Below are 25,499 nucleotides of genomic sequence, written 5' to 3' on the forward strand. Positions count from 1 at the left end.
ACATATTAAGAAAAAATGAGGATCATTAAAAGGATGCATTTATACTACTCTGGGTTTGGAAGTGAACGGGTCTCAATAATGTTTGACAATATTTTTAAGGTTTTAATAATTCAGCATTTTACATTTGTAGGATTTAGCATATTCCTAATTTCTAAGATAGGCAAAATATTGAACGGAATGTTAGAAGCACTGAAGAAAAAGAGAAGGAATGCAGCAGATATCCAAGTGAAGAGGAGGTATACAGGAGCAAAATCAGGAGAAACTGCATCTCTTTAAAGAAACAATTATTTCTGCCATTGTTTTAGATATTACATAAAAATGTCTCTTGAATTTATTTGATACCGTCTTGCCCTGCTATACTACCAAATTTTGTAAGTATAACTGGAAGAAAAAGATTTTAAATAAGCTATCTCATAGCTTGTCACTTGGAAAACTACTGCAGGAAGGTATGTATCATGCTAAGTGTTTGTATGTTTAGTGGTCATGTGCTGTTAGCTCCTAATATTTTTGTTGAATCTAGGACTGTTTATTTAGTGACATGGCTTCAGCTATACACAGTCTAGATTGTGCACAGCTTTCACTTAAGAGGCAGCATAAATTTGCAATCAGTCATTTTATTGTTTATAGTCAGAGGTTATGACAATGAACATCATCAGTCTACAGGATGTTAAATTAATATTCTATGGATACTTGTTGTGTGAGACCTTACATCACAAGAGGGAAGAAAAACTATAGTAAAGAGAAAAATCATAATGTAAGTCAGCTGAATGTGTGCTAGGGCTTTCTTTATTCTAAGCTTTAGAGATATGTAATTTTCTTTGGTTGATTCAAACACTTTTCTTGAGATGTAGCCTGGTGCTGTCCATTTTTGCATCATACTACCCCTTTTTATAGCAAAGGTTGGAAGGGTTTTACACTATTGCAGTCATTTAGTCTGTAACACAGAGAAATTCTAATGTTAGATGCCAATGGTTTTGATTTTAACAGTTTAAAAAGGGAATCCCTGAGAACAAAGAAATCCCAATAATCCTGTAATCCTTGCATATCAACGGGTGTCAAAAAGCTGAATTCTAAGGATTCTTGTCTTGTTAATTAATTTTCAAAAGGGACCAATTTTTATACTAAACAAAAGACAAATTTCTAGATAACAAAGTGCAGGCTGCTAGGTCAAGCATTGCAGAAAATGATCTTGCAGCAACGATGTCTTTTCTCATTGAACTGAAGTTATTTGTCCTGGCAATAATGCGAATGAATGGATAAAACTACATTTCAGGAGTCCTAGCTGGAAGTTTGGTGTAGAACAGTTTCCCATGGGGTTTTACAAGAGAGGATGTCTGATCAAAGCCAAGGAAAATATTTCAGTAGCTATTGATGATCTCCAAGCCACCATGCTTAGATCCTTTTCTAGGATTATATAAGGAAATACTGAATGAGGGCCGATACCAAGAAAAAGATAGGGCTTTAAATGTGCTTTTGATGAGTGAGGAAGTAATCAGTTTTACTGATTACTCTCATAATCAGTAAAACTGGCAGTACTCCTAAATATTTCCATTAAATTATATTTTATGCAAATAAGAAACGTAGAGAAGCACACTGCAGCCTCAAATCCACAGTACCCCCCTTTTTCAGTAGCTACGTCTTCTGTAAAGCTGGTTACTCTAAGTAGATAAGCAATATGAAAAGAAATGTGTAATAAAACTTTGGATTGCATGATTCAATGGCAGAAAATGTATCAGTGAGCAGTTGTTTTGTCCAGTTTGGCACTGAATCAGAATTACCTTTTCTTTTTTTTTTCCCTAAATATTTATGGTTATTCACATTTCCCCTAATTTATGGTATCTACACCAGACATTGATATTTTAGACACTTATCAATATCAGATTTTTTTTTTTTTTAATCATGAGAGGAAATATGATGGAGTCCCATCTGTAAAGGAACTAAGGAAGCTTACTTAGTGCCTTCATCTTTTGGGATGACTCCAGAATGGCACTTCCACAGTCTTTTGAATTGCTGTACACAGGGAGCAATGTTTTTTTACCTTTGAGATTTACATTAAACATAAATGCCATGGAAACTTACCAGTAAGACTGATGTGTATTAAAACAAAAACAAGCCATGGTATCTGATTTTAACTCTTGAGTATGCCTCTGTCTGTTTGTTTAATAGGAGAATGAAAAGGAGATTGCTTTAAACCAAACACAATAATTTAAATATAAAGATAATGGAGATCACATTCTGTAAAAAGAAAACATTTGTTAGCATTTATTTCTAAATTAAGCAACTAAACCTCATTATGAAAGCATGCTACTGTTTTTTCTTGCTCTTAATGCTCATGTATTTCCCACTTTCTGCTCACATTTCTTGCACTGAGTTTTCACACTGCTAACAAATGGATAGGAAACAGGCACTGAAATGCATCTGTTTTTCAGAAACAGAATGTATCTGAAAGGAATATATCAGGTATTTCTAGATACAGGAGAGGTGTGTTCTTGGCAGACATACATTACACCAACTTGAACAAGGGATTGGGGCCTGGATTTTTAAAACTCATTCTTAAAACAATATTAAAAGAATTCATTTGAAAGATTCTTACCTCTGACATAAAAACTGTTGTTTTATTTTTCAGTAGCTATTGTTGCCATTGAAGCATACAGGACAGTCAGATCCAGACTTGTGTCTCTACATTTTTAGGATATCTCTTTAGTCACCTGGGTTTATAAGGTCAGCTCACTATTAGTGTACACAGTGTCACCTAGAATTTTAAATTGATTGTCCTGTAGGCTGATTTCTACTTAATTTCAAAACAAGAAGAGAAATATTAACTATTAGGTGGTGGAGAAAGTATGAAATATATTTTAATTTGTAAACCTTCAAATTAGCCATCTTTTATGGGATGGAGAAAAATACAGTCTGGATTAAGGCAAACCTTAGCGTCCCAGAGCCAATGGAATATTTATATGTTTGTGCACAGAACATATAAACTATCATAGATTTCAACCACTTTCTTGTTAAAACCTTGATTAGACTGAGACTTCAGCCCCCACAACTATGGTTACTAGCTTTCAATTATGACACATGAAACTTGCTATGCAGGGCAGTTGGTGGAAATGCTCTATTACATAAAAGCCTTTGATCCCATGATGGATGTTCTATGAATTGTGGGGGGAAGAATGAAAGTGCTGGAGAACTGGGGAAATAAATAATGAAGCCAGCTGATATTATGATGGCACAGCAGGAGTGGTATGTTTCATTCTGTTTTGTGATTTAATTCCGCGGCTTCTCCTTGCACAGCACTCATTTATTGAAATAATATTATCTGTGCTTGATTTGCCAGGCAGGTTTTATTAAAGTGCTGCACATGAACTTCTCTATACCAGTCTGTGGTACTTTTGAGAGATTTTTACTATATTTACACTCAAATCAGTAATGCTGTATTTCTATTTAGATGGATTTTACATCCAGGACGATGGTCTCTTTGGGCTTTAATCCTATGCTTTGATCTGAAGCGCTGTAAGGATCCAGTGAAGAACAATGGTCTTTTTAATTTATGAATGCTATTTTGTATCTTCATAGCTGTTCTGCTTAACTTCTACCCCTGTATTTATTTCATTGCTTTACTCTATCTTGAAAGTATTTAGAAAAACGTTAGTGCTTCAAAAATTTTCTAATGACTATACAACCTCTTAAAATATAGCCCTATTTAAACTTTAGATTTCATTCTGATTGCAAATGAAGTGATTACTTTCTAGCATAAAAATATTTGTGTAGCAGCATGTTGAAATACCATCTTGGAAATGATAACAAATAAATTAAAAAAAACCCAGGAAGTACCTGAGAGCCTCTCAGAGACACCTTTATGTATAACTCCCAAAATGTCACTCCCAAAATAATAACATAATGGGATTCCCAAAGAATAAGAGCAGTGTAACATGAGCAGACTGCCAGCATCTAGTCAAGGCAGTCAGGGATCTGCCAACACAGTTGGTTCCCATACAGTCTAATTACCAAAAGATGTACACAAGTGATGCAGAAAACAAACTAAAAGCTTTTTAAATATTTACACAAGGGTCAATAATCAAGCAAAAAATAAGAGTATAAGGAATATAACATTTTCCTTTTGTGTAGCTGAGATTTGAGCAGGCAGTAGAGTGTTACTTTGACAGCAATATACTTTCTTTTTAAACTTTTAATCACAGGGTAACCAGAATACAGGATCTATGCTCAGTTTTATTTAGGGCTCTGAATGGGGTGTTACTTCTCATCGAAGACGGCTTCAAAATGCCATTGATAGGAAGGCTACAAATAATTATGGTGCTCTTTGGATTACTGTTTCTGACACGGCAAAATCCTTTATGCTGCAGCCAAAACTAGCTCCATACTGTCTTAAGTGAAGCTGCCAACACTGCTCAACAAGTAACTGATTACGATTCACAAAAATTTTCTTGGATGATTTCTCTGTGTGAGTTTTACCGAACTTCACCCCTTGGCTTCCGAGCCAAATTAAACCAGCCGGGCACGTCCCTTTTTCCTCGGGGCTGGGACCTGCCGCGGGCTTCATCTTGGCGGAGCCGGAGCTCGTGGCTGGACGAGCCCAGCTGTGCGGGACCGGCCGCGCTCGCCTCCCCTTCCCGGCAGAGCCGCGCTGCTCCCCGGGCGGCCTCCTGCCCGCGCTGCGGGGCCTCCGCTCCCCGGGGCGCCAGCGGCCGCCGGCGGCGGGAGGAGGCGGAGGCAGAGGAGGAGGAGGAGGAGGAGGAAGGCGGCCGCCGGCCCCTCTCGGCGCGCAGAGGCGCAGGCAGAGGGCGCTTTCGCCATGCGCGGCCGCCGCCGCCGCGCAGCCCCGGGCGCCGCGCACCCCCCGGCCGCGCTGACAGCCGTCCGCACAGCCCAGCGCAGCAGAGCCCGGCGGGGCCCCTCGGCACGGAGCCCCCGGCCCGACCCGCCCGAAGGAAGGGATCTCCCCGGCTGCGACCGGCCGCTCGGTCCCGCTCTGCTGCTCCCTGGCTCGCTCTCTCTCTCCCTCCTTCCCTTCCCTCCTCCTCCTCCTCCTCCTCTCTGCGCTTTCCACCTCCCCTGCTCCTGAGTGAGCGCAGCCTCGGATGTCCGGTTTCCTGGTGGGTTTTTTACCTGGCAAACTCTGGATAACTTTGGTGAGAATTTGCAAAGCGGCTGGGAAAGTTGGGAACTCCCCTGCAGGCGCATAGAAGCTGCTGCTACCGCATCTTCTCCATCCCACGGATTTTACTGCCTTGGATATTGCGAGGGGAGGGAGGGGGGAGAGGACAGCGAAAGAACGGGGGGAGAGGAAAAGAAGGAGCCTCATAATTTCGGCCGCATTCCTCCGACTGCCCCGCTCCGCGCCCGCTCTGCCATCCGTGCGCCATGCACTTGCTGGAGGTGCTCTCCCTGAGCTGCTGCCTGGCTGCGGGCGCCGTGCTCCTGGGACCCCGGCAGCCGGCCGCTGCCGCCGCCTACGAGTCCGGCCAGGGCTACTACGAGGAGGAGCCCGACGCGGGGGAGGCAAAGGTAAGCCCGTGCCCCCGCTGTAGATGCCAGTTCCTCTGGGCATGAGGCTGCGAGTCCCTTTGAACGGACGGCTTGGGAATTCCACCAAGGAGAAGATGTGGGAGAAGCCTTTTGAAGTGTGGGGGAGTTCCTTAAAAGTGGGGGAAGGAATATTTTTAAAAGCGTCTGAATTTTCGGGGATGCTGGAGGGCGGGCTGCACGGGGAACAGCTGCGTTTACAGAGGGACGCGAAACACCTGATGAGCGGAGGGCAGCCCGCGGGCTGCGCTCCTGCCGTGCAGCGGGGACTGCCCGCCGGGGAGCGATCCCGATCCCGGCCGGAGCAGCGGCCCTGGGGCTGCGGCTGATGCCGGCCCTGAAGCTGGGGCGCGCCCCGCAGGCGCCTCCGAGCGGGGTCCTGCGCTGGGCAGCGCGGGGGGACGGGGGGCGGGCTGAGCAGCGCTCCGGGGAGCAGCTGGGCGCAAGAACGGAGCGGCCCGGGAGGCGTGGGAGGACGATGACAGCAAAACCCTAGACTTTCCATTTGTTGAGAAGTCTCTTGGAGTTACTGACGCTTTGGGTGAGCTGCTGCTGTGTGACACGGTTGACGGGAGGTGTAAGGTGACGCTCCGGTCTGAAAACCTTAGTTCTGCCCAGACTCATGGTGAAGGTTGGGCTTAAATTCTCGGATTCCAGTCACAAATACTTAAAATTCTCGGTTAATTTTTGTTTGCATATTAAGTTTCGTAACATAAAACTCAAGTACCTTTGGTACTTGTGGTTAGTGCAGTTCCTGGTATGCTGATGCATAAAAAAGATGCATAGTATGTGGTTGTATAAGCATGTGGCATTGTTAGGGAGACCTTTGATGTCTGTCTTACCCTCATCTCATTGTTTTGAAGATTTCTGACATACTTGTTGAAAGCAATCATGACCTAGCTCATTCATTATTCATTTCAGTATGGGGCAGGGAGGGAGTTGTGTGGATTGAAATTTAAACTAATATTCTGATTTTTTTCTCCCCCTACACTCTTTGCTTTACTGATTAAAAGTCTGGGAGATTTTAGTGTAACTACCTAGGAAATCAAGTTTTGATAGTACACATTAGCTGCACTTCAGGTATGCAAACTGTTGTACACCGTACATTGTATACAGAAGTCATACTTTCATGCTTTTCAAATCTGCATGGAAAAGTTTACTGATTATACTGTAGTCTCAAAGTATTTTAACTACAGTTGAATGCTTACATTGCAATATTCCGAGTGCTAATAACGCTATCAGTGATCATCTTGCTTAAAAGTGTATAAAGTGTTTTTCACACTTTAGTATTTTAAAGTAGGAACACGAAATCAATTCAGTTAGCCACTCTTACCACTTAGATTATTTATAAAAATTAAAAAGGATAAAAAGAATGTCAAAACTTAGTGGAGGGTAAAAATACCTCAACTCCTTCCAACCCATGACTGTAAGTCAGTTATTTACTGGGTGAAACTGGCATTTGAGTTGTAAAGCCTTGGAATAGCTTATGCTGAAAAGGTAGAGACTCCAGACTGAAGCACAGCACACACCTTGTGTACTTAGACTGCTGAGGTAGAACAGCTGATAGTGAACGTACTCTCCTCAGTGATGCTTTTGTGTTCCCAGCATACCGTGTGGAAAGTTACTCTGTTTCTTGAAGAAACCTCGAAGTCTTTGGGAGCTGCCGCTGCAGTGCATTGTGTATAAGTGCAAGTGCTCCCTGGAAAAAGAGGAACTGTCAGCAAAGCAAAGGAAGGAAAGGTCAAGAGACCAAGGAGAGTGGGATAGCATGTGTTAAGCGATTACGTTAATAGGAAAACGTTTTTGTGCCTGACTACTGCTGAGTAGTAAGTAGAGAAAGATTCTGGATCCAACAGACTTTGTCGTGTTGGAAGCCTTTAGTTATGAGTTTGTTGCTTTTGCTGGAACTGTTTGAGTGAGTGAATACAGCACGTATTTGTTTCTGTGAATGTTGAGATGAGTATCTTAGGTAATCATGAAAGGATTAAATAAGTAAACTGCAAATAATTGTTTCAAGGAAAATATAATTGTATTGTCAGTATAAAGCCAACTGCTTGAACTTTGTTAACTTCAAGGAAGTTCACAGATGTTATGTTTTTACTTCCCATCAAGATGCCATGCTGCTGCATGTTAAACTGATGCCTAAGTGCAGGTCATACAGGCCATTGGGTCAGCTCTTCGTACAATACATTTATTTCTCTTCACTCCTATTTTAAGAGCTTTAGCTTTAGAAAGCGCTTTAAAAAGTGTGAATGAAGTTGAGGCTCCTCCAACATAGGAAGAAAAGCTGGCCAGAAAATAGGGGTATTGTGTTTTTAAGCAGGTAATTTTCACGTATTAAACTTGTCTAGAGATTTGCAGCAACTTGGAAGTGTTACAGATATAAATAGTAGTAGTTCTTCATACACAGCTCTTGCAAGGGCATGTTCTGCAGCAAGTGGGCCCTGATAAGCTTGTGCAACACTACCTCATCCCTCTCCACTCCTACCCCCCACCCCTACTTTATTTTTTTTTTTCAGCCTAAGGGTAAGGTTCCTTATTTAACAAGCTTTCAGGGCCCAGATTAATACTTTCCAGCTGAACTGTCAGCTCAGTGGGATGAGAACGAGCCCGTAAATCACCTCTTGCGGATTTCCTGCAGCACAGGGGGCTGTCCCGAGGAGCTGACCCCCTGGCAGCCGCACCCGCCCGTCCCGGTGGGGCAGCGGCAGGGCGGCCCTGGCCCTGGCCCCTCTCTCCGCCTGGGTGGCTCGGTGTGGAGAGCAGCCGGGTGTGGAGAGCAGCCTGGTCCTTCAGTCAGCGCTCTGCTCCGGGCGGGCCCGGGGGAATCAGCCCTCCTGCCCCGGATTTCACGGGTTTGGCAGGGACCCGCCGCCCCGCAGGGATGCTCGGAGCAGCTGCAGCAAGGGGAGGGTGAGCTCTTTTGCAACTTTAGCTCCTTGTACTGTCTTTGAGTGTTTCTATAATGTGTTTAGTCCCTGCTTGTGTTCTTTAGGTAATTTTGTATAAGGCATGTGGGGTGAGTATAAACCATCTACCTGGGAGAGTATTATTTTAAAGAAATAAGTAATGCCTTATTGTTTGTTTGCTGAAAGTTTAAAAATGAACTGAAGGAACTACGTGGGTATTCTGTGCAGGAATTAAACTTCTTAGGTCATTGAAATAAAGGTGTGGCAGTACATGTACCTAGACCTAGACTTCATTAATGGCGATGAGGTAACAATAGCAGAAATAGGTTATTTTGGTAACAATACCTGGAAAGAAACTACACAGCTGGCAGGGTTTGCCATAGCTGCACCATCATTTTGGTGCATAATCTTTAGAATTATGTGACTGTGCAAAAGCAATATTGGTCAATTGTCCCATGTAGTTTGAAAAGGTTTAAAACTATATTTATGCAAAAATTTTTAGTTTTGTATTAGAATGGGAATAGCAAATGAAAATGTATTTACCTGTTGTAAAGCATATCCGTGAAAATTTCACTGTGGCCTCTGTACAGAGACAGCAGTAAAGTACAGAGCAGTTTGTGCTGTGATTCTGTGATTTAGCGCAATGTAAATGCATGCGCTTACTTGAGCTACATTTTTCTTGGATGCTACCTGAGATATACCTTTTAAATTTGATTATTATAAAATTATTTCAAATCTGACCTAATCATACAGTGCTGCTCATTGACAGCTACCAGAGTTTAAGTACTGTTAGTTAGTGGGAGTGTGAGGGAAAGCAGCGTGTCAGTTTCCTGGCTTTCCTGCTGTCACTGTATCTCTCTGGCACAATCTCAGACCCATCAGTTTCATGGTCACCCGTTAGTTTACCAAGTGCTTTACTCCGTGTTCATGCACAGGTGAGATGAGGCTGCCTGGTCTGTTCTGAAAACATGCACACACCTCACTCCCTGTACTTAAGCAATGCTATGTAGAGCATGTAGGGAGAAGATTTTTTCCTGCTGCTGCTGTTTAGTCTGCTGCAAATTTTCTTGTATGTGTGTAGCCACTCTCTTTTCAGACACATGAACACAAAAATATGCTGGTTTTTTTTAGAACCGTTATTTGTAGCAGATGCAACGGGATGCACATTGGTAGTAGTAATTATTTTAAAGACTAAACAATGCTTCTGCAAACATAGATATTAAACTTGTGTCTGGCCTTTTGTGTGACTAAAGTACAGTACTAAGCTCAAGGAGCTCACTGCACTTTCTAGTTCTTGGAGAGCATTCCTGTCTAGTGTAAGCACACTGGTGTGCCTGGGAGGGACTTCAGCTGTTTGTCAGCAGCAATCCCATGCATTTATGAAAGTTATAAAAAAGCTGTGGAGGTCATTTTAACTGCAGTGTTTAGAGGCATACAGAAGCATCTCATCAAAAGTATTATTTTTATGCTCACTTAGGTTGTGTGTATTCAAAGCCTTGCCTGTTTTTCAACGGTGTGTATCCACTTATTTTAGTAAAAATAAACCAGGACTTAGACTTCAGACTGTTGTAGCTGAGGGTGATGGTAAAAATAATCTCCCACTGATACCCTGCATCCAGGATAGAAATCTGTTGAGAGCCTTCTGCTGCTGCTGTTTTAAATGTGGTCAGTGATTCATGGAAAAAAAAATCCTTGGAAAAAAAAGGGAATCCAACTAAAGTCACACTGGTTTCCTATCAAATGTAATATCCTGTTTAATGTAAAAAAAATGTGTTACAGCTGTTTGTAGAATGAGTTATAAGAAATTCCAAGCAAGATTGTCCCTGAAAGTTGCAAGTTCTTTTAAAGACTAAGTTGCTTCTTAGGAGTTTTGTTTGGTAAAGTACTAAGTTTTGATTAGTAAGTAGTATGGGTATGATTGTTTTCCCTATCTATTATAAATGTTTATTACTTTTTAAATTTCACCTTGGTTCTAGTCAGAGTGATAATGTAATACCAAATTCCCCTCCATGTAAATGTGTTATCTACTTCAAAGAAACTAATGGCTGCATAAATTGCACCAGAATTTTAATTTAAAACATTGATAACTTACGGGAGCGTGGATGATTGTTTGTTGAATTTGTCAACTTTTTGTCTTGTTTTGTGTTTATCTGCTCCACAAGTTCTTTTGGTGACAATATTTTTGTTGCTCTCCCTCTTTGTTGTATTTCAGACTTTAGTTAGGAAATAGCTATGCTGTAAGTAATTTTTTCTTCTGTTCTTCCATCGTAATCTTCATAAATCAGTCCCTTTAACTCTGCAGTAGTTTGATGGGTTTTTTCTTTTGACATTTTCTGGCTTGTCTAAGATAGCTATAACTTCTTACAAGTATTTAGAGACCGCAGTTGTCAGTGGAAGGAATAGATATTCTAGTAAGAAGCTCCTTTTTAGCAAAGGAATCAAGAGAAATGGTGTTCTTTGGGGAAGGAGGAGAAACCATGGGGGAAAACTTCTGATAAGGAAAGGAAAAAAATCATAGCATTTGTTGTATTTTGACTGTATTGTAGTCTTTACTGAGTGTAGATGAGCATGTAATCATTCTTCATGTAGTTACTAAGGCCATATGTCCTCTGCAGCTAACTTTTGGGAACTTTTTTATGGTTAACTTCAATGAAGAGTGCTTGGGGAAGTTAATGACATGAGTTACCTGACACTGCTGTCACCCTAACTCTGTATTACTCCATACTGTTCACATAATGACTTTACCGACTCACTGACAATTTTCTGATAGCTTGACCTTCAGAAAGCAGCTTAAAAACTGTTGAAGACATTTTATATCTTGCTCCTTACTGAATTGAGCAGGACTTTTTATCCTGGACAAGGGAAAAATCTGGCAAAGAATTGGAAAGTTCTTGGAAGAAGATGCCAGAAGGCTGCTGGGGAGCAAATGACACATGTATTTCTGTCTGGTGTCAAGTGTGATATCACCTGTGTTACTTCTCCTACCTTCTTGTGACAGCACTGAGAAAGCACTAAGTAATTTCAGGAATTGTGAAGAACAAAATCCTTTACACAATGATATAGTTTAATTCTTTGACTTTGCTTACTCAATAGTTATGCTCTGTTGAGAAAGAGAGAAGAGAGAGGAATCAAGCAGAAGGGATAGCTTCTGAGAACAGATGCAACAATTGGCTATTTCCTAATACTTTTCCCTGAAGATGACCCATATTAAGTGCCCCAACACCCCACAAGCGTGTGTGGAAACTTCTAATATTTCTAAAGATTTTTAGGAACAGTAGATACCCTGGTCTCCTGCATTGCTGTGGCCTCACCCTGAGTTCTGTGTGCGGTTCTGAGCCCCAGAATTCAAGGATGTGAAGGTCCTTGGATACAGCCAGAGGGCAACAAAGCTGGTGACAAGGATGAAGGGGATGTCCTGTGAAGAGCAGCTGAGGACTCTGGCCATCTAGCTTGGAGAGAAGGAGTCTGAGGAGTGACCTCCCTGCTCTCTCAGCTTTCTGGGGAGAGGAAGTTGAGAGAGAGGTGCTGATCTCTTGCCCCTCAGGTGCAGTGGTTGGATGTGTGGGAGTAGTTAAACTGCACCAGTGGAGGTTTAGACTGGACATTAGGAAGCATTTCTTTACTGAGAGGATGATCAAACACTGGAACAATCTTCTTGAAGAGGTGGTTGATGCCCTGAGCCTGTCAATGTTTTGGAGACATTTAGACAATTCCTGTAACAACATGCTCTAGCTTTTGGTCAGCCCTGAAGTGGTCAGGCAGATGGACTTGGTGATTGGTGTAGGTGTCTTCCAACTGAAATATTCTATTCTATTTGAGATTGTTTAAAAGAAGCAAAACTACTGTTGTTGTCCTTCAACTTAATTCAACTGCCAAATTCAGCTGGCCAAATGCATTTGTGGTGAACTGCTCCAGCTGTCCAGAATGTACTTGTGGCATCAGTTACAATATTTAGAGCCAAGAGAAAAACTGGCCAAGTGAAGCTTTACACCTTATCTGCTCTTGACTTACTCATGTTTGTGTAGACAATCAAATGTTTGGAGGGCTAGTTAGTTTGTTTAATGGGTGTATTTGTTTCAGAGGGAGAGAGGGAAAGTTACAGCTGGTGGGTAAACTCTCCAGTCTGCTTAAGGAAAAGTCTCTTTGGTTTTCTTTGTTTCCTAAGAAAAAAAAAGAAGGGAAAGCATTTCTTACCTCAAGCTCTGGAAGTAATTCTGAGAGGGTTTTGGTGTTTTTTTTGGTGTTCTTGTTTGTTTTGTTGGTTTTCTAAATAATCTATTTTTTTTAATGTTGCCTTTGGAGCCCTGTGAATTTACCAGTCCTGACCTGTCATTCTTCTTGACTAACAGCTGTGAGGTGCTGCACAATATGTGACAGCTTTGTGACTGCTGTGAGGTGGAGACTATGGGGATACCATAATAGAAGCTTTCACTGAAAGTCACAGACAGTGCTTGTATTTTGTACCCCTAAAAGGATAATACTTTATTTCATGTGGTGCTGAGGAAAGAATCTCTGCTTAATTGCACACTCACTATTACTTAGAATGCACCACTCCTATTTCTTCTTAGAAATAGGGAACTTCAATCAGTCCAGTTCTACCTGTTTGTAACTACCCACAGGTAAACTTGACAGAAACGTAAGTTGCCTGTAAAAGTAATAATAATCAAGAGTCTTGGTGGAGGTAAGTAGCAATTCTATAAAAAATATACTATTATGGTTAGATCAGCAGTGCAATTAACTGTGGAAGGAAAATACAAAATAAACTTATGAGTTGATGCCTTATTGACGTTTGTCCCTTCCCTAGGGACAGATGTTTCCAAATTAAAACAAAGCCTAGGACTTCCTCTTCACCCCACCCACTCTCCAGCACATCTTGCATAATGGGCAGAGTGCTGCTGCAGTACAAATACAACAATTTACTTTGTTTCATTTGACTTACAAATGTCAATTTTTTCATATTAAGCATTCAATATCTCTTTGCCACAAGGATATTTTCTAATTTTACCTCCTTTAGTTCGTTAGTACTGAAATATTCTGTGATTTGGAGGAAATGAGACTATCTTGTTGATAAGCAGGATTGCATAGTAGAATCAGTAAATATGGAGAATTTATTTTTCTGGGAAGGACAATTACTTTGACTTTCCAGTGGGATGTTTTTCTGGCTGGTTAGAGAAGTGCAAAATGTTGGTTCATTTAAAAATACCAAGAATTGTGTTGAGCAGCCCACAGGGCACAAATTTCAGGAGAGCATTAATAGCTGCAAAAATCCCACAGATGTAATGCCCAATATGTAATGCCCAATATTGGCATGTCTCCTTTGTAAAGTTTAATTTCATCTAAACTGCCAGACAACAGAAACAAGAGGCTCAAAATCAAATTCTCTGAGGGTTTCCTTGCTTGCTGGAGTGTCAGTGTTGCTGAGTTTGTGCTTTCTGCCTTGTGTTCCCAGGCACACTCTGAGGTATGGGAACTTTTTTGAGTGCGGGGTTTGGAGTGGTCTGGGCTGCTTTTGTGGCTGAGCAGAGCCCAGCAGGTGGGCAGCTCCTGGCTACCTCCGCGCAATTGGTTCCAGCTGCCAGGAATGCCATGTCAATAGCACTGGACACGTGAGAATGAACCCCTCCCAAGAGGGGACAATGTTTGTGTGCTGAGGGAGGTAGTTTAAATTAACAGCTGGACTCAGACTGAGATCAGACCACCTCAGAGTGGCAAACTGGTTGATGAAGGGCTGCCTACAGTTATGGTTCTCTCCAACGTTGCGGTGTCCAAGTCAGATGAAAAGCAGCCTGTACAACTAAGAGTTGTAAAGTGTTTTGCGATAAAACTTTTATTTTTCTTATCCAAGAAGAGCTGCTGATTTCTCTCTGAGTGTTAGTTATGAAAGTTATGAAGATTTTTAAGATTAATGATTTTTTTTTCTCCATGTGGCTGGGCCAGCAGGTGATCAAATCACTAAAAACAAATAAAGGAGTAAAAATCTGTAGAGGAGCTCTGAAGTATGTTCCTTTTTGAAATGTCTGTGGATGGGCTGTAAAGCAGTAAAAGCACAATGAACCATGAATTTGGAACAGGAAGTAGGGAAAGGAGCTGAGAAGAATTTTCAGAGGGCAGGGCCATGCTTCAAAGGAAGGAAGAATTAGGCTGTTCTATTGCATCAGGTAGAACTAAAGATTTAGGCAAACTCTAAATTGAACAGTCACTACTAATCTGGATTAACAGTATAAAAAGGCTCTTTGTAGTAATAAACTCTTTGGATAACTTAGCTAGCAGTTTCAGAAAATTAATGAAATTTTCAAATCCTCATCTCATGTGACAGATGGATGATCTGTTTTTACTTTGAGCCTGTAAGTTGCTGCTTTACCCCATGATTAGTTGGCTTATGCTGTACATATGGAGTATTGAAGTCACATAAGAGTAGAAGAGTATCCGTAGCTGGTCGGGCAAAATGCCTGATTTGCCCCATGTGCCATTCTCAGTGATCTCATTGCAGAGCCCATGCTGCATAGCCACTGAACTTGCACATTGTGCCCCACTGATGTGGCAGAGGATGATTGGAGGGTGATCTTGGAAACCTCACATGCAGTACTTGATGAGGAATGATCTGTCACATCTTCCCCCTGGCACACCCTTCTCCCCAGTTCCTTCCAGGTGAAGGCTGCCTTTTAGCCATGGCCATGTCTATTCCTGCAAGAAGACAGTACCCAGTGAGTCCTGCCCCCAAAAGTTCCTTTTTTTATCCTTGATTGTGTGAGCTGCCCTGATTGATTCACCTGTAGGGAGCTTGATGCACAACATCCAGCTGATTTGTCCTCAAGCCACCTCATGGAAATGGCTTGGGAAATTTCTATTCTACTTTTTTCTTCTACCTTTGCATCCCACAGACCACATTCAGGAGAAATACCTGGTGTGTCAGCATGTACCTGCTGCTCACTCCTTGGCCAGCTGGGGACTTCAGTTAGAAGACTCAGCAGCAGACATTTGCAGCATCCCCAGACTCATCGTGTTTGTGAAAGGGCAGCCATGGCAACATGCACCTGGCTGCAGGCATTCTTCTGGTCTTTCAGTACCTCTTAGTTTTTGGCTGGCCTTCTTTTCTTTTTTTTTTATGCCCTTACCATCCAAAGCCTTGCCAAATTACAGGATCTGCTTGACAACCTCCTTCTGAGCAAAGAAATGGAAAGTGTCACTGCATGCTGACAGGCTGTTGGCTGCAGCTTGTGAACTTCCTTGCCTTAAATGATGGGGTGTGTGTTATTTCGTTGGCTTTAATGGCTTTCAGTTGACTTTCCTCTAGGTGTTCATTGAGCCCACAGAAGCTTTTCACATCAATGCTTCTCTGTATCAACGAGTATGCCTTTAAGTGCGTGTTCTGTTTACTAAACATAATAGTAAATTTAAAAACAACCAAACAAAGGCTCAAGACAAGCAAAAGGATTGGTTCTGACACCTGCTGATTAAATATGAAACTTCCAGAGTCCCTCCTCTGAACAAGGCAGGGGGCATTTCTGTACATGCCTATTATGGTTTTATTGAGTTCCCTTCTCCACTGTTCTTTTTCAGGCTAAAGATCTTTCACTTATTTAACCTGCTTTTTGAAATGAAACTGTTCTTTACCTTTGATCACCAGAATTCATGCCTTCTTAATTCTCTCTAAGACTGCAGAACAAGGAGAGGGGGAAGCCAGGAGTGCACACAAGATTCCATATGTGGGACACAACAGATGTGTGTAGGGACACATTGATGTTCTGTTCTCTTTCATAATAATTCCACTTGTGTATTTGTTTTAAAAGTGTGTCTTGATATGCCAGTATTTTGTAACGTGTCAGACATGAGTATGATTAAAATGCCTCCTTTAAAGAACTACCCATATTTATATTGAAGAACAGGATGGGGGAAGGCATTTCATAGTTATTACTACTTCCTCAAAATTCACATAAAAGTTGTTCTTAGGGGCCTGTTTCAAGATGATGTATGATTATTTAGACTTTTGTGTTCATTATGGTTTTAATGTGTTTTTCTGCCTGCCACATGTGCACAGTGAGAAATTTAATGGAACTAGCTATCTTTTGAGTTATAAACCATGAGCTGTATATTTAATATCCTTAATGATTTTTCTTTAAAAATGAGATGTGGTCTTAGTGTGATCTGTGAAATATGTCAGCAGTTTTGCAAAGACTGTTTATGCTTGCTAACAATAAGATGTTACTGTCAGACAAGATTTGTGAGAGCTTGGTTATGTGCACTAATTAAGTGCATATGACCAAGCAAATTTTAAAACCTGCCCATGCTTGCAAATTTTTAGATGCATGTCAAGCCTAGCCTAAAGCATAAGAATATAGGAAATACCCCACTGGGGCAAACTGATGGTTTGCCAGTGGCCTTTGTGGTGTCAGCAGCGTGTGCTGTTCTTTTTAAGGAGAATATTTGGACTTAATCAGTTTCTCCAGAGCCCTCCCTCCTACTCACCTAACATGCACAGTTGTTGGATTGAGGATATTAGAAGACATCCCTCTGCCTCTTCAGTATCTCTTTAAGGATGTCTTGTCCATGGGTTTGGTCTGTTTTCATACTGAAGATTCTATTAGCAGTTGGTAGATTCTGAGCTACTTCATGCCATGATGGTGCTGTTTTGGGGGCAGTGGAGTTTCTTTGGTTTTGTAGACTTGCAATATATGTAAAGACTTGTTCCATAGTTAATTTTGATTAATATTATTAAGATTTATAATTTGAACCTTGTGTCACACAGGCACAAAAGTTATTTTCAGTACTTGGGAGGAAAAAAAGGGCATTTAATTTGAGGATCTGGGATATATGTCCTTAAATTTTGAAGACCAAACTAAAGAAGAAACATAAATGTGTCATTTAATTATTTTAATCTGTATTTCAATCAAATACAAATTTCATTAGCTCATATATTTTGGCCAGTCAGAGTCAGTGGGTGCATTGTCAGATTTCTCTCACCCACTTAATTAAGAGACTGATTTTATTTTCATCTTTAGACCTTTATTATATCTGAGGTGTGTCTTTAGTTGCTGTCTGCCTGTGGCTTTGCCAGCTTGGGGAAATATTTTCCCTCCAGGTCAGAATTAAAATCTATAGCTCTTTTGAGGTGTTTATGGTGCCTGAAACCCCCTACTATGGATTTTTTGTAGGAAATTCCACCTTCCAAATGCCATTTGATGAACAGTAGCACAGTGCTGAGTACAGGGGCAGTCCAGGAGATCCTTTCCTTCTCTTGAAGCCCTACCCACAGAAAAGTACAGGAACAGTTGCAAGGGTATTTAGAGGAAGGAGGTGGAGTTGGATCACAAATTTCCCTTAATTCCCTATTCTCATCTTCTAGGAGGAGGGAGAAGATAAGGGAATTAAGAGAAGCCCTTCAGATAAAGATTATACAACGTGAACTTTAGCAGACATTGAGTGTTATCCCATCAGAAATGTCTGTAGTCTTCTGAAGAAGACTAAGTTGTCTTGGGTTAGGATTTTTTTTTATCCTTGCATTGGTTGTTCTTTCTGCTTTGTGCTATTGTGACATATTTTTCTTCTGCTCACTAGAAAAGTACCCTATTCTGCTTTATTTGAGGAATTTATGCATCCTGACAAAGGTCCCATTGAGGCATATTTGTTTAAATAATTTTTGTTATAATAGAGATATTATCTAACAAGTCGTATATTGAATAAAATTGAAGTTCTTCTGGATGGTGATAACATTTTTGAATTCTAAATATTTTTTTCATATTTGTGCCAACCTATTGATTTCTGTCATTGTTCTGCACATATTTATTACAATTGTGAAAACAATTACAATTGTATTTAGCTTTGATTTTGTTCTTTCCTTCCTCAAAAACCCTGGTATGTGATTTATCATAAAGCCCCTAACTTAAACTATTTAACATGTATTCTTGTAAACACTTAAATTTTTGTCATCGGTATACATATGTGTTTTTACCTTCAGACTGCCTAATGTGGAAGCTATTAAAAAAACTTATTTGTTCTGAGCCAGAGTGGGTTGTGTTCATTAGCTAATTAGTTTAATCAGAATTGGAATTTCCTTTTCACTTTGAGTTAGTGCAGTATTGAAGAATTTAAAGTAAATGCAAAGTCTTACTAAGATGTGAAATTAACTGCTTTTCTTACAAAACTTGCACTGATACTTCAGTAGCAATCCTAAAAGAAAAATTGAATTAATGAATGAAAGAAAAATTGAATTAATGATTTTGGTAATCATTAAAGTAACTGAATTTAATGCAGAACTACTCTAATCTGCTGCTTAACAATTTTCCCATCTGCTTTCATAAAATCAGAATTAGTTTGCAGCCAGCATCCTGAAACTCTGATATGTAAGTGCTTTAGCTGGGCTGCAACAATGGCTTCAAAGTCTTCTAGGAGATTGAAATAAAACAAAGAAGGAAACCCCACAACCTCTCTGACTCTAGTCAGTGAAGATCACCACAGTTTGAGAAGTTTCTACCACCCTCCTTAAGGTCACTATATTTCATGCCAAGCTCTGACAGAGCTGTACCTTGGAAGGACAAGTTGTATTATTCAATTATTTTTTCTTACTGAGTTTGCAGTGTTTTTACTAGAGTCGTCTGAAATACATTAATTTTCTAGTAGAATTATGCTCTGTAAGCAAAGCTAGTAGAAAGGTGTAATTGATCCTACCTGTCTGGGTCCAGCCCTGGTAGCTGAAGAAGGTAGTGTCTGTGAGTAACAAGTAACTGTATTGCATGTGAGCTATGGTAAATAAGGCTGTACTTCATTTGACAGAAGAGAGCTCCAGCCAGAAGCCCGTCCCTGTTCTCCTGGTTCTTTCTCCTTCCTCTACATGTGTTGGGAAGCATGTAGTGGGGAGGCAAGTACTCCTTTTGGTAGCAGCATGGATTTCTGCTGGATTTACAGTAACTGTGCAACAGTTTGCTTATGAGTACTTCAGGCAAATAACTCCTAGTGGCTGATGTTGCTTTACAGTGTAGCAAAATTAAGAGTAGTTGTGTACCTGGATGCAGTGTTTCACAAACACATCCTCATGAACCGTGACTACCAATGGGAACAGGTTATTCTAATAAAATTCTTTCTCATTTAATCTTTGTAGGTAATAAGGTTCTTATTAGCCAAACGAATTTTGCTGATTTAGTTTCTTTTTTTCTCTTTACATACATATAGGATAAGAATAAGCAATACTGAAGTGGAGGGCTGGTTATACTGGGCTGATTGCTAATTTAAGCTGTGCTTCCTGTAGAACATGGCTCAGAAACAACTATGAAGCTCCAACTCAGGTTTCCCTGTGATTAGATAGTACTGTGGTTGTGTTCTGTGTAGTGATAAAGGGATCTGGTTAATGATGTAATTGTAAACAGGTTAATTTTTGCAACAAATTCCATGTAGTTCATGAGCAGCTAAAGTTGCGCTGGCAATTTACAAGACTGTCCATTGGTTATTTATGTTGAGCGAAGGTAGTTGTCCAAAATTATTTCTGTAGAAATAACTAAACTACCAGAAGGACATATAAATATTATTTGTCTTCTGCTTTGTACTTGGACTTTCAGTGACATGAGTTTGGAGTCTGGGAATCTTTCTCTTGCTGTGATATGAAGATTTATTATCAATGTCTTGCTGTCATTCCACATAAATAGTATGTTTCACTAGAGCCAAGATAAATCTGGTAGTGCTGACAAGCATGGAAACCACAAATGTATGAAGTGTATGAATACACTACAGCTTGCTACTTCAGTAAAAATAGTGTTCAGAAGTTGGACAACGCTAGTGTTAAAAACTTACTTTTTTTCTGATGTACTTCTGATACTCTTTGGAGTTACCTGATATTTAGGGACTTTGAAAAGATAAACAAAAATGCCTGCAGCTGTATGGTCCAAATCTAGAGGACAGCCTACAGTCCTGCAGAATGGGGCTGCCTATCGGCAACTGGGTAGCAGCACCAGCCCAAGTGCTTCCACTTACCTCCCTCACTGCAGCCTGTGAATTACATGCTGAACCTAAGTTGAGGACCGTGAATTGATGCATAAACTGATACAGCTGAAGAGATAGAAGCCTGTGTGTCTTAACGCCTTTGAGTGTTTTTTGCTCATTTAGGGCTGCTTTGTGTAAGTAGTAAAATAGCACAGGGGGCATCAGGCTTGTGTCCTTTAGGCTTCTGTCTTTCACCTGCTTCTTGAGCAGTTCCTGTGTTTTAAATCTGTCTCTAGTTTCTCACTGTGTTTTCTCTACACCTTGCTTCTCTTCTTCATCAAACTGTGAAATAATCTGATCTCTCCCTTCCCATCTTTGTACCTATAATCATAATTTTTAATTACCCTTTCTCATGTGAATAAATGGCAATGAGGTTACACCAGGCCCTTTGTCGCGGCCCTTTGATTCCTTTTCCACTTTTTCTTTAGCAAATAGCAAATTAGTACCAATGTATGTCCCTCATGGAGTGTGTGTCTCTCCCCATCTCCCTCACTAGCTTCAGATCACAGCTTTCTTTTCTTCTTTCTCTCATTGTCTTCTCTGAGATCCAGGTTTCAGCTGCAGACTCCACTCTCTTCCCTCCCTGTGTCCTTTATTTTTCTCATTTTATTCTTAGGGCAAAATGGGCCTTTTTCTCCTTTTGGTTTCTTTACACTGAAGTTTATTCTTCTCACTGCTGTTGCTTCATGACCCACTGCAGACCAAAGCTGTGCCTGCACAGCAGGTCTTGTTTAGCAGCTGCAGGGAATATACACTGATTGCTCCTTATAACTCTTTGTGTTTTAGCAGAGCAATCTGCCAAAGTCTAACAGAAATTCATAAGCTGTTTAGGCGTGTTTGTTGGCTAAATTTTGCTGGAGATGTTAAAAGTATGCCCTTGTGGCACCCTCCATTTTTTCTTTCTCTTCTCATCACTCCATATCATACCTCGCTGTCAATTTAAGGTGCTGCAAATCTTCATTGAGGAGGCTGCACTATATTAATGTGGACAAGAAACAGACATTAGGACAGTTCCTCAGTGGAAAATCAAGCTTCAGGTTAAAGTCTGTCAAAACCTTTGAATAAACAGCTAGAAACAAGGTCTTACATGTGGACAAACTGGAGAAGTTCCAGCCAAAGTGAACTGCCAGAACCTGCATCGTTTGGTGCTGCCAGCCCAAATTGTATTTATTTCCATTGCCCACTTGTTGGTTTGTAACCTGCACTGTCCCTTCCTGAGATAGTGGGAGATGTAGGGACCTGGATTGGGAATGTGATCCAAGTGGCAGCTTGCCTGTGCAGAGGTGTGAGGGTTAAGGAGTACTCGGTTGAACTGTTTTGGTTTTTTTTATTCTGGTTTACTTCTTGGCTTCACGTGTGCCTGTGTCTACCCAGGAGACAAGTATTTGTGGGAGGGCATGAATAAGCAGTTGGGAATAGAAAGAATGGGTGTGGGGTTGTTTTGGGATAGTCTAGGACATTTGTTGATCAATAACTTAGATCACAGTGGTACTGTTAACCCAGCTGTGAGGGCCTGTTGTCTTTTCACTTTGCAATGTCCTATGAAAAAATAACCCTAGAGCAGAAAATGCCTTGAAGGAGGTAGTCATTCTTTGAAAAACATCTGTGATTATTGTGCCTTAACTGCTCAAAGTTTAAGCAGCTGAGTCACGCTGTCTGGTCTTGTGTTGTAGCTACAAGACAGGGACTGGCAGCTATGAGGAATACATGGCATGGCCTCGGTAAGCACAGATTCAAGGTATATTCACAAATTTCAGTTTTCAAAAGTTACCTCGTTTCAATGGACAGGCTAAATGAGGGAGACATGCACTTGCACATTTATCCTGTGTAACTACAGCAACACTTTTCAGTTGCATTTCATGTTTTCCATAGCCTCTTTGGTGAAATTGCTGAGGGATTTTTATGAAGCATATGAAACTTGTGTCCTCAGATCAAGCTCAGGTTTCTGCAGTATTGAACATCTGCTTGGTGTTTAAATCCCATTGGTTGGTGCTGAGTTACACATAGCAAGTAGCTGAAGGAGAAGGTGAAAGGGATAAAGCAAAGCAGCAGTGAAGAGATTGGACTGCTATCCAGTTTATTCCTACTGCTCCAGTAATATGTATGCAGAAACAAAGGCTAGTAGGAGCACTATATAGCATACTCTATGCTGAGAGTGTCTAAAGCACATTTGATTTTTTTTAAGAATAAAACTGTTTATAGATCAATGCATCTGGCTGCTAGCACCAGCTGTTGTCTTGATTCCCATTCAGCGCTAATACAGTGGAATTGAAGGAGAGATAATTTTAGTATGGAATTTCCTGAGATCATATAGTTTTATTTTAAGGTATTGTTCTGTATCCGGATGCTGTTGCTTAGTTTAGATCTAGCTATAGAATATAATCATGCTGTTCCCACCCTTTTATGTATAGACACACAAACACACATGCACATTTACAATATGTGTCTATATCTATATATACACATAGATTCTTTAGATAACTTGAAAATAAGAATACAAATGTGTGTTTAAAACTGTCACATTACAATTCTGCTATAGCTGAAGTAAAATTACTCAATTTTTTTTTCATTAATTAATCTCTGTTAGTTTTATGGATTTGTTTCCATTAGGTCAGTTTCAGTTTAGAAAATACAGAAACCAAAAACAAATTTAAAATTAAAATAGTCTGGAAAACAGGTATTTACTGCCAAATTTTAGATTTTTTTTAAAAAATTGCCTATTTTAGCAATTCTTAAAACTTTCATACTGATTGTCATAGTTTAACCCCAGCTGCCAAGTACCACACAGCTACTCACTCCCCACTGCCCCCAACTCCTAGTGGGATAGGGAGGAGAATCTGGAAGAACAAAGGTAAAATTCATGGGTTGAGATAAGAACAGTTTAATAATTGGATTGTTGAATTATAATAACAATTCTAATGGAAAGGAAAGAGAGGACTAAAACCAAAGAGAGACAAGTGATGCACAACACAATTGCTTCCCACCTGCTGCCTGATGCCCAGCCCATCCTTGAGCAGTGATGGGCTTCTCCCATAGTTTGTGATGGTATGGAATATCCTTTTGGCCACTTCAGGTCAGCTGTTGTGGCTGTGCTCCCTCCCAGCCTCTTGTGCACCTGTTTGCTGGCAGAGCAAGGGAAGCTGGAAAGTCCTTGGCTTAGGCTAAGTGCTACCCAGCAACACAGTGTATTTTCAGTGTCAATCTCATACCAAATCCAAAACACAACCCTGTACCAGCTACTAAGAAGAAATGAGCTCTGTTCCAACTGAAAGTAGGATGCTGACTCTGTTAAATGGTGAGGAGAGACTCAAACTGGAGATCAGTAAGCTGTTTTTCAGGACCTTGTGCTTATACTCATTGCAGTCTTGGTGTATCTTACCTAGGTGTATGTTAGGACTCCAGGATATTTACTTATGCTTGTTAATACTTTATTGCCATAAGATTTGAAGACTGTATACTCGTTGACAGTTGGAATCTCAGAGAAGTAGAATGCAGCAAATCTGCATTGTCAGGAGAACTGTTCATATTTAGGGTGAAACATATTTTCATGCCAAAATCATGTCTTTATTTAGAAAAGAGTTTGTAATTGTTAGCTGCCTGGCTCATCATACAGTCAAATCACACTGTGCATGTTCTCTGATGTGGGTGAGTAGAAGACTGACTGCTTTCACTTGAAGTATTGTATTGTGTTCTGTATCACTTCATATTGTAAAAGATGATCAAGATGTGCATGACAGAAGCCACTGAGTTAGTAACTTTCCTTTTATTAGTGAGATACTTCTAAGTAGTTTTACAGATCTGTATTCCCTGATCTACATGAAATAAATGCATGACTATAACTTGTTTCATATCTAAATGTGACTGTCCACAAATGTGCCTTTAGATAAACGCAGAAGCCCTTGTGGCAGTGCCAATGAAATAGCTGCCTGTGCTCTCAGATGCCAAAAGTGGGGTCTCTTTCACTCCTCCTCCTGCTTTCTTGCTTCATCTTCATCCTTCTTTAATAGTTTTATTCGGAGTGGGGAAGTGAGACCCAAGTCACCTCTCTCACACTTATTCATCTGAGTCAAAAGTGTTTTATAGTTACTTGATTTTTTTGGTCATATTCTCCCCAAACTGTGAAGTGCAATATAGTTCCTCTTTCTGCTTTAAATAGAAAAAGTTGTTTTGAGTAGATTGCAATAAGACCCAGGTGACTTCTAGGTGAAGTGCAGTTCTTGCCTCGGTACTCCAAGTGATAATTTCATAGAAAATATGACAAATGAGGAAAACTGAATATGGTCCCCTATATTTCCCATTCATGTTTTTATGGCAAAAGGCTGCTTAATTTCATTAGAAAGAAAGTGAAAATTAAAGCGAATGAAAACTCTTACCTCAAATCCAGTGCAGTACCTTGATTTTTTTCAACTTGATAATCCTGACCCTGTCAGTCTCATATTTATGATTGCTAATATGCATTGACAGAAACAAAGCATTGGAGAAAATGTATTCTTGAATGCCTGCAAACTGTAATTGGAAGAATGGTTCAGCTGTCCTACCATGCTAGTTTAAATTGCCTTACTAATAAATTGCAAGTGTTTTATATGGTCTGTAAAACAACAAGCTATAAAGATAGGGAGAGCAATAAACAAATGTACATTACTGCTGCAGAAGTGCTTCCTATGTCATTGTTACCTGCTGTGTCACATAGAAAACCCTTTTTTACCTGCTGCAGTAAAATGCCAGCGACTCTCAAATATGAAAAATCGTTATTCCAGCAAAGCAAAATAATGAAAATTTAAACTCATGATAGTTGAAATAAAACTGTGATTTATCTTCTAATATTTAACATTATATGTACTTGTTGCATAGAAGGCTAAATGTGAAATAATACTAGAAGATTGATTCAAAAGCCACAGTAAGTAATTTCTACATTCCAGTGTTGTCAGTGAGACAGCATTATAAGAATCTCACACATATAAAAGGGAACAACAGTGAATTGTACCCCCCTTCCCTCTTCTGCATGTGGCATTAGTAAGGCAGTTTCCATGTCTACAGATGAACTTTTATTCAAGTGATGCATCCAAACATCATTGCAGC

General features: G+C 40.4%; 1 protein-coding gene across 1 annotated transcript in view; it reads left to right on the plus strand.

Annotated features, from left to right (window-relative positions):
• The first annotated feature begins 5,302 nt into the window (after nt 1-5,302).
• The window catches only part of VEGFC (vascular endothelial growth factor C), a 69,193-nt gene continuing 48,996 nt past the window's right edge, over nt 5,303-25,499 (plus strand). The window contains exon 1 of the mRNA XM_030948277.1: nt 5,303-5,523. Within this exon, the coding sequence (XP_030804137.1) occupies nt 5,380-5,523 (144 nt within the window). The 5' untranslated portion in view covers nt 5,303-5,379. The remainder of the gene's footprint in view (nt 5,524-25,499) is intronic.

Source organism: Camarhynchus parvulus, chromosome 4 (genome assembly GCF_901933205.1).
Source record: "Camarhynchus parvulus chromosome 4, STF_HiC, whole genome shotgun sequence".
NCBI lineage: Eukaryota > Metazoa > Chordata > Aves > Passeriformes > Thraupidae > Camarhynchus > Camarhynchus parvulus.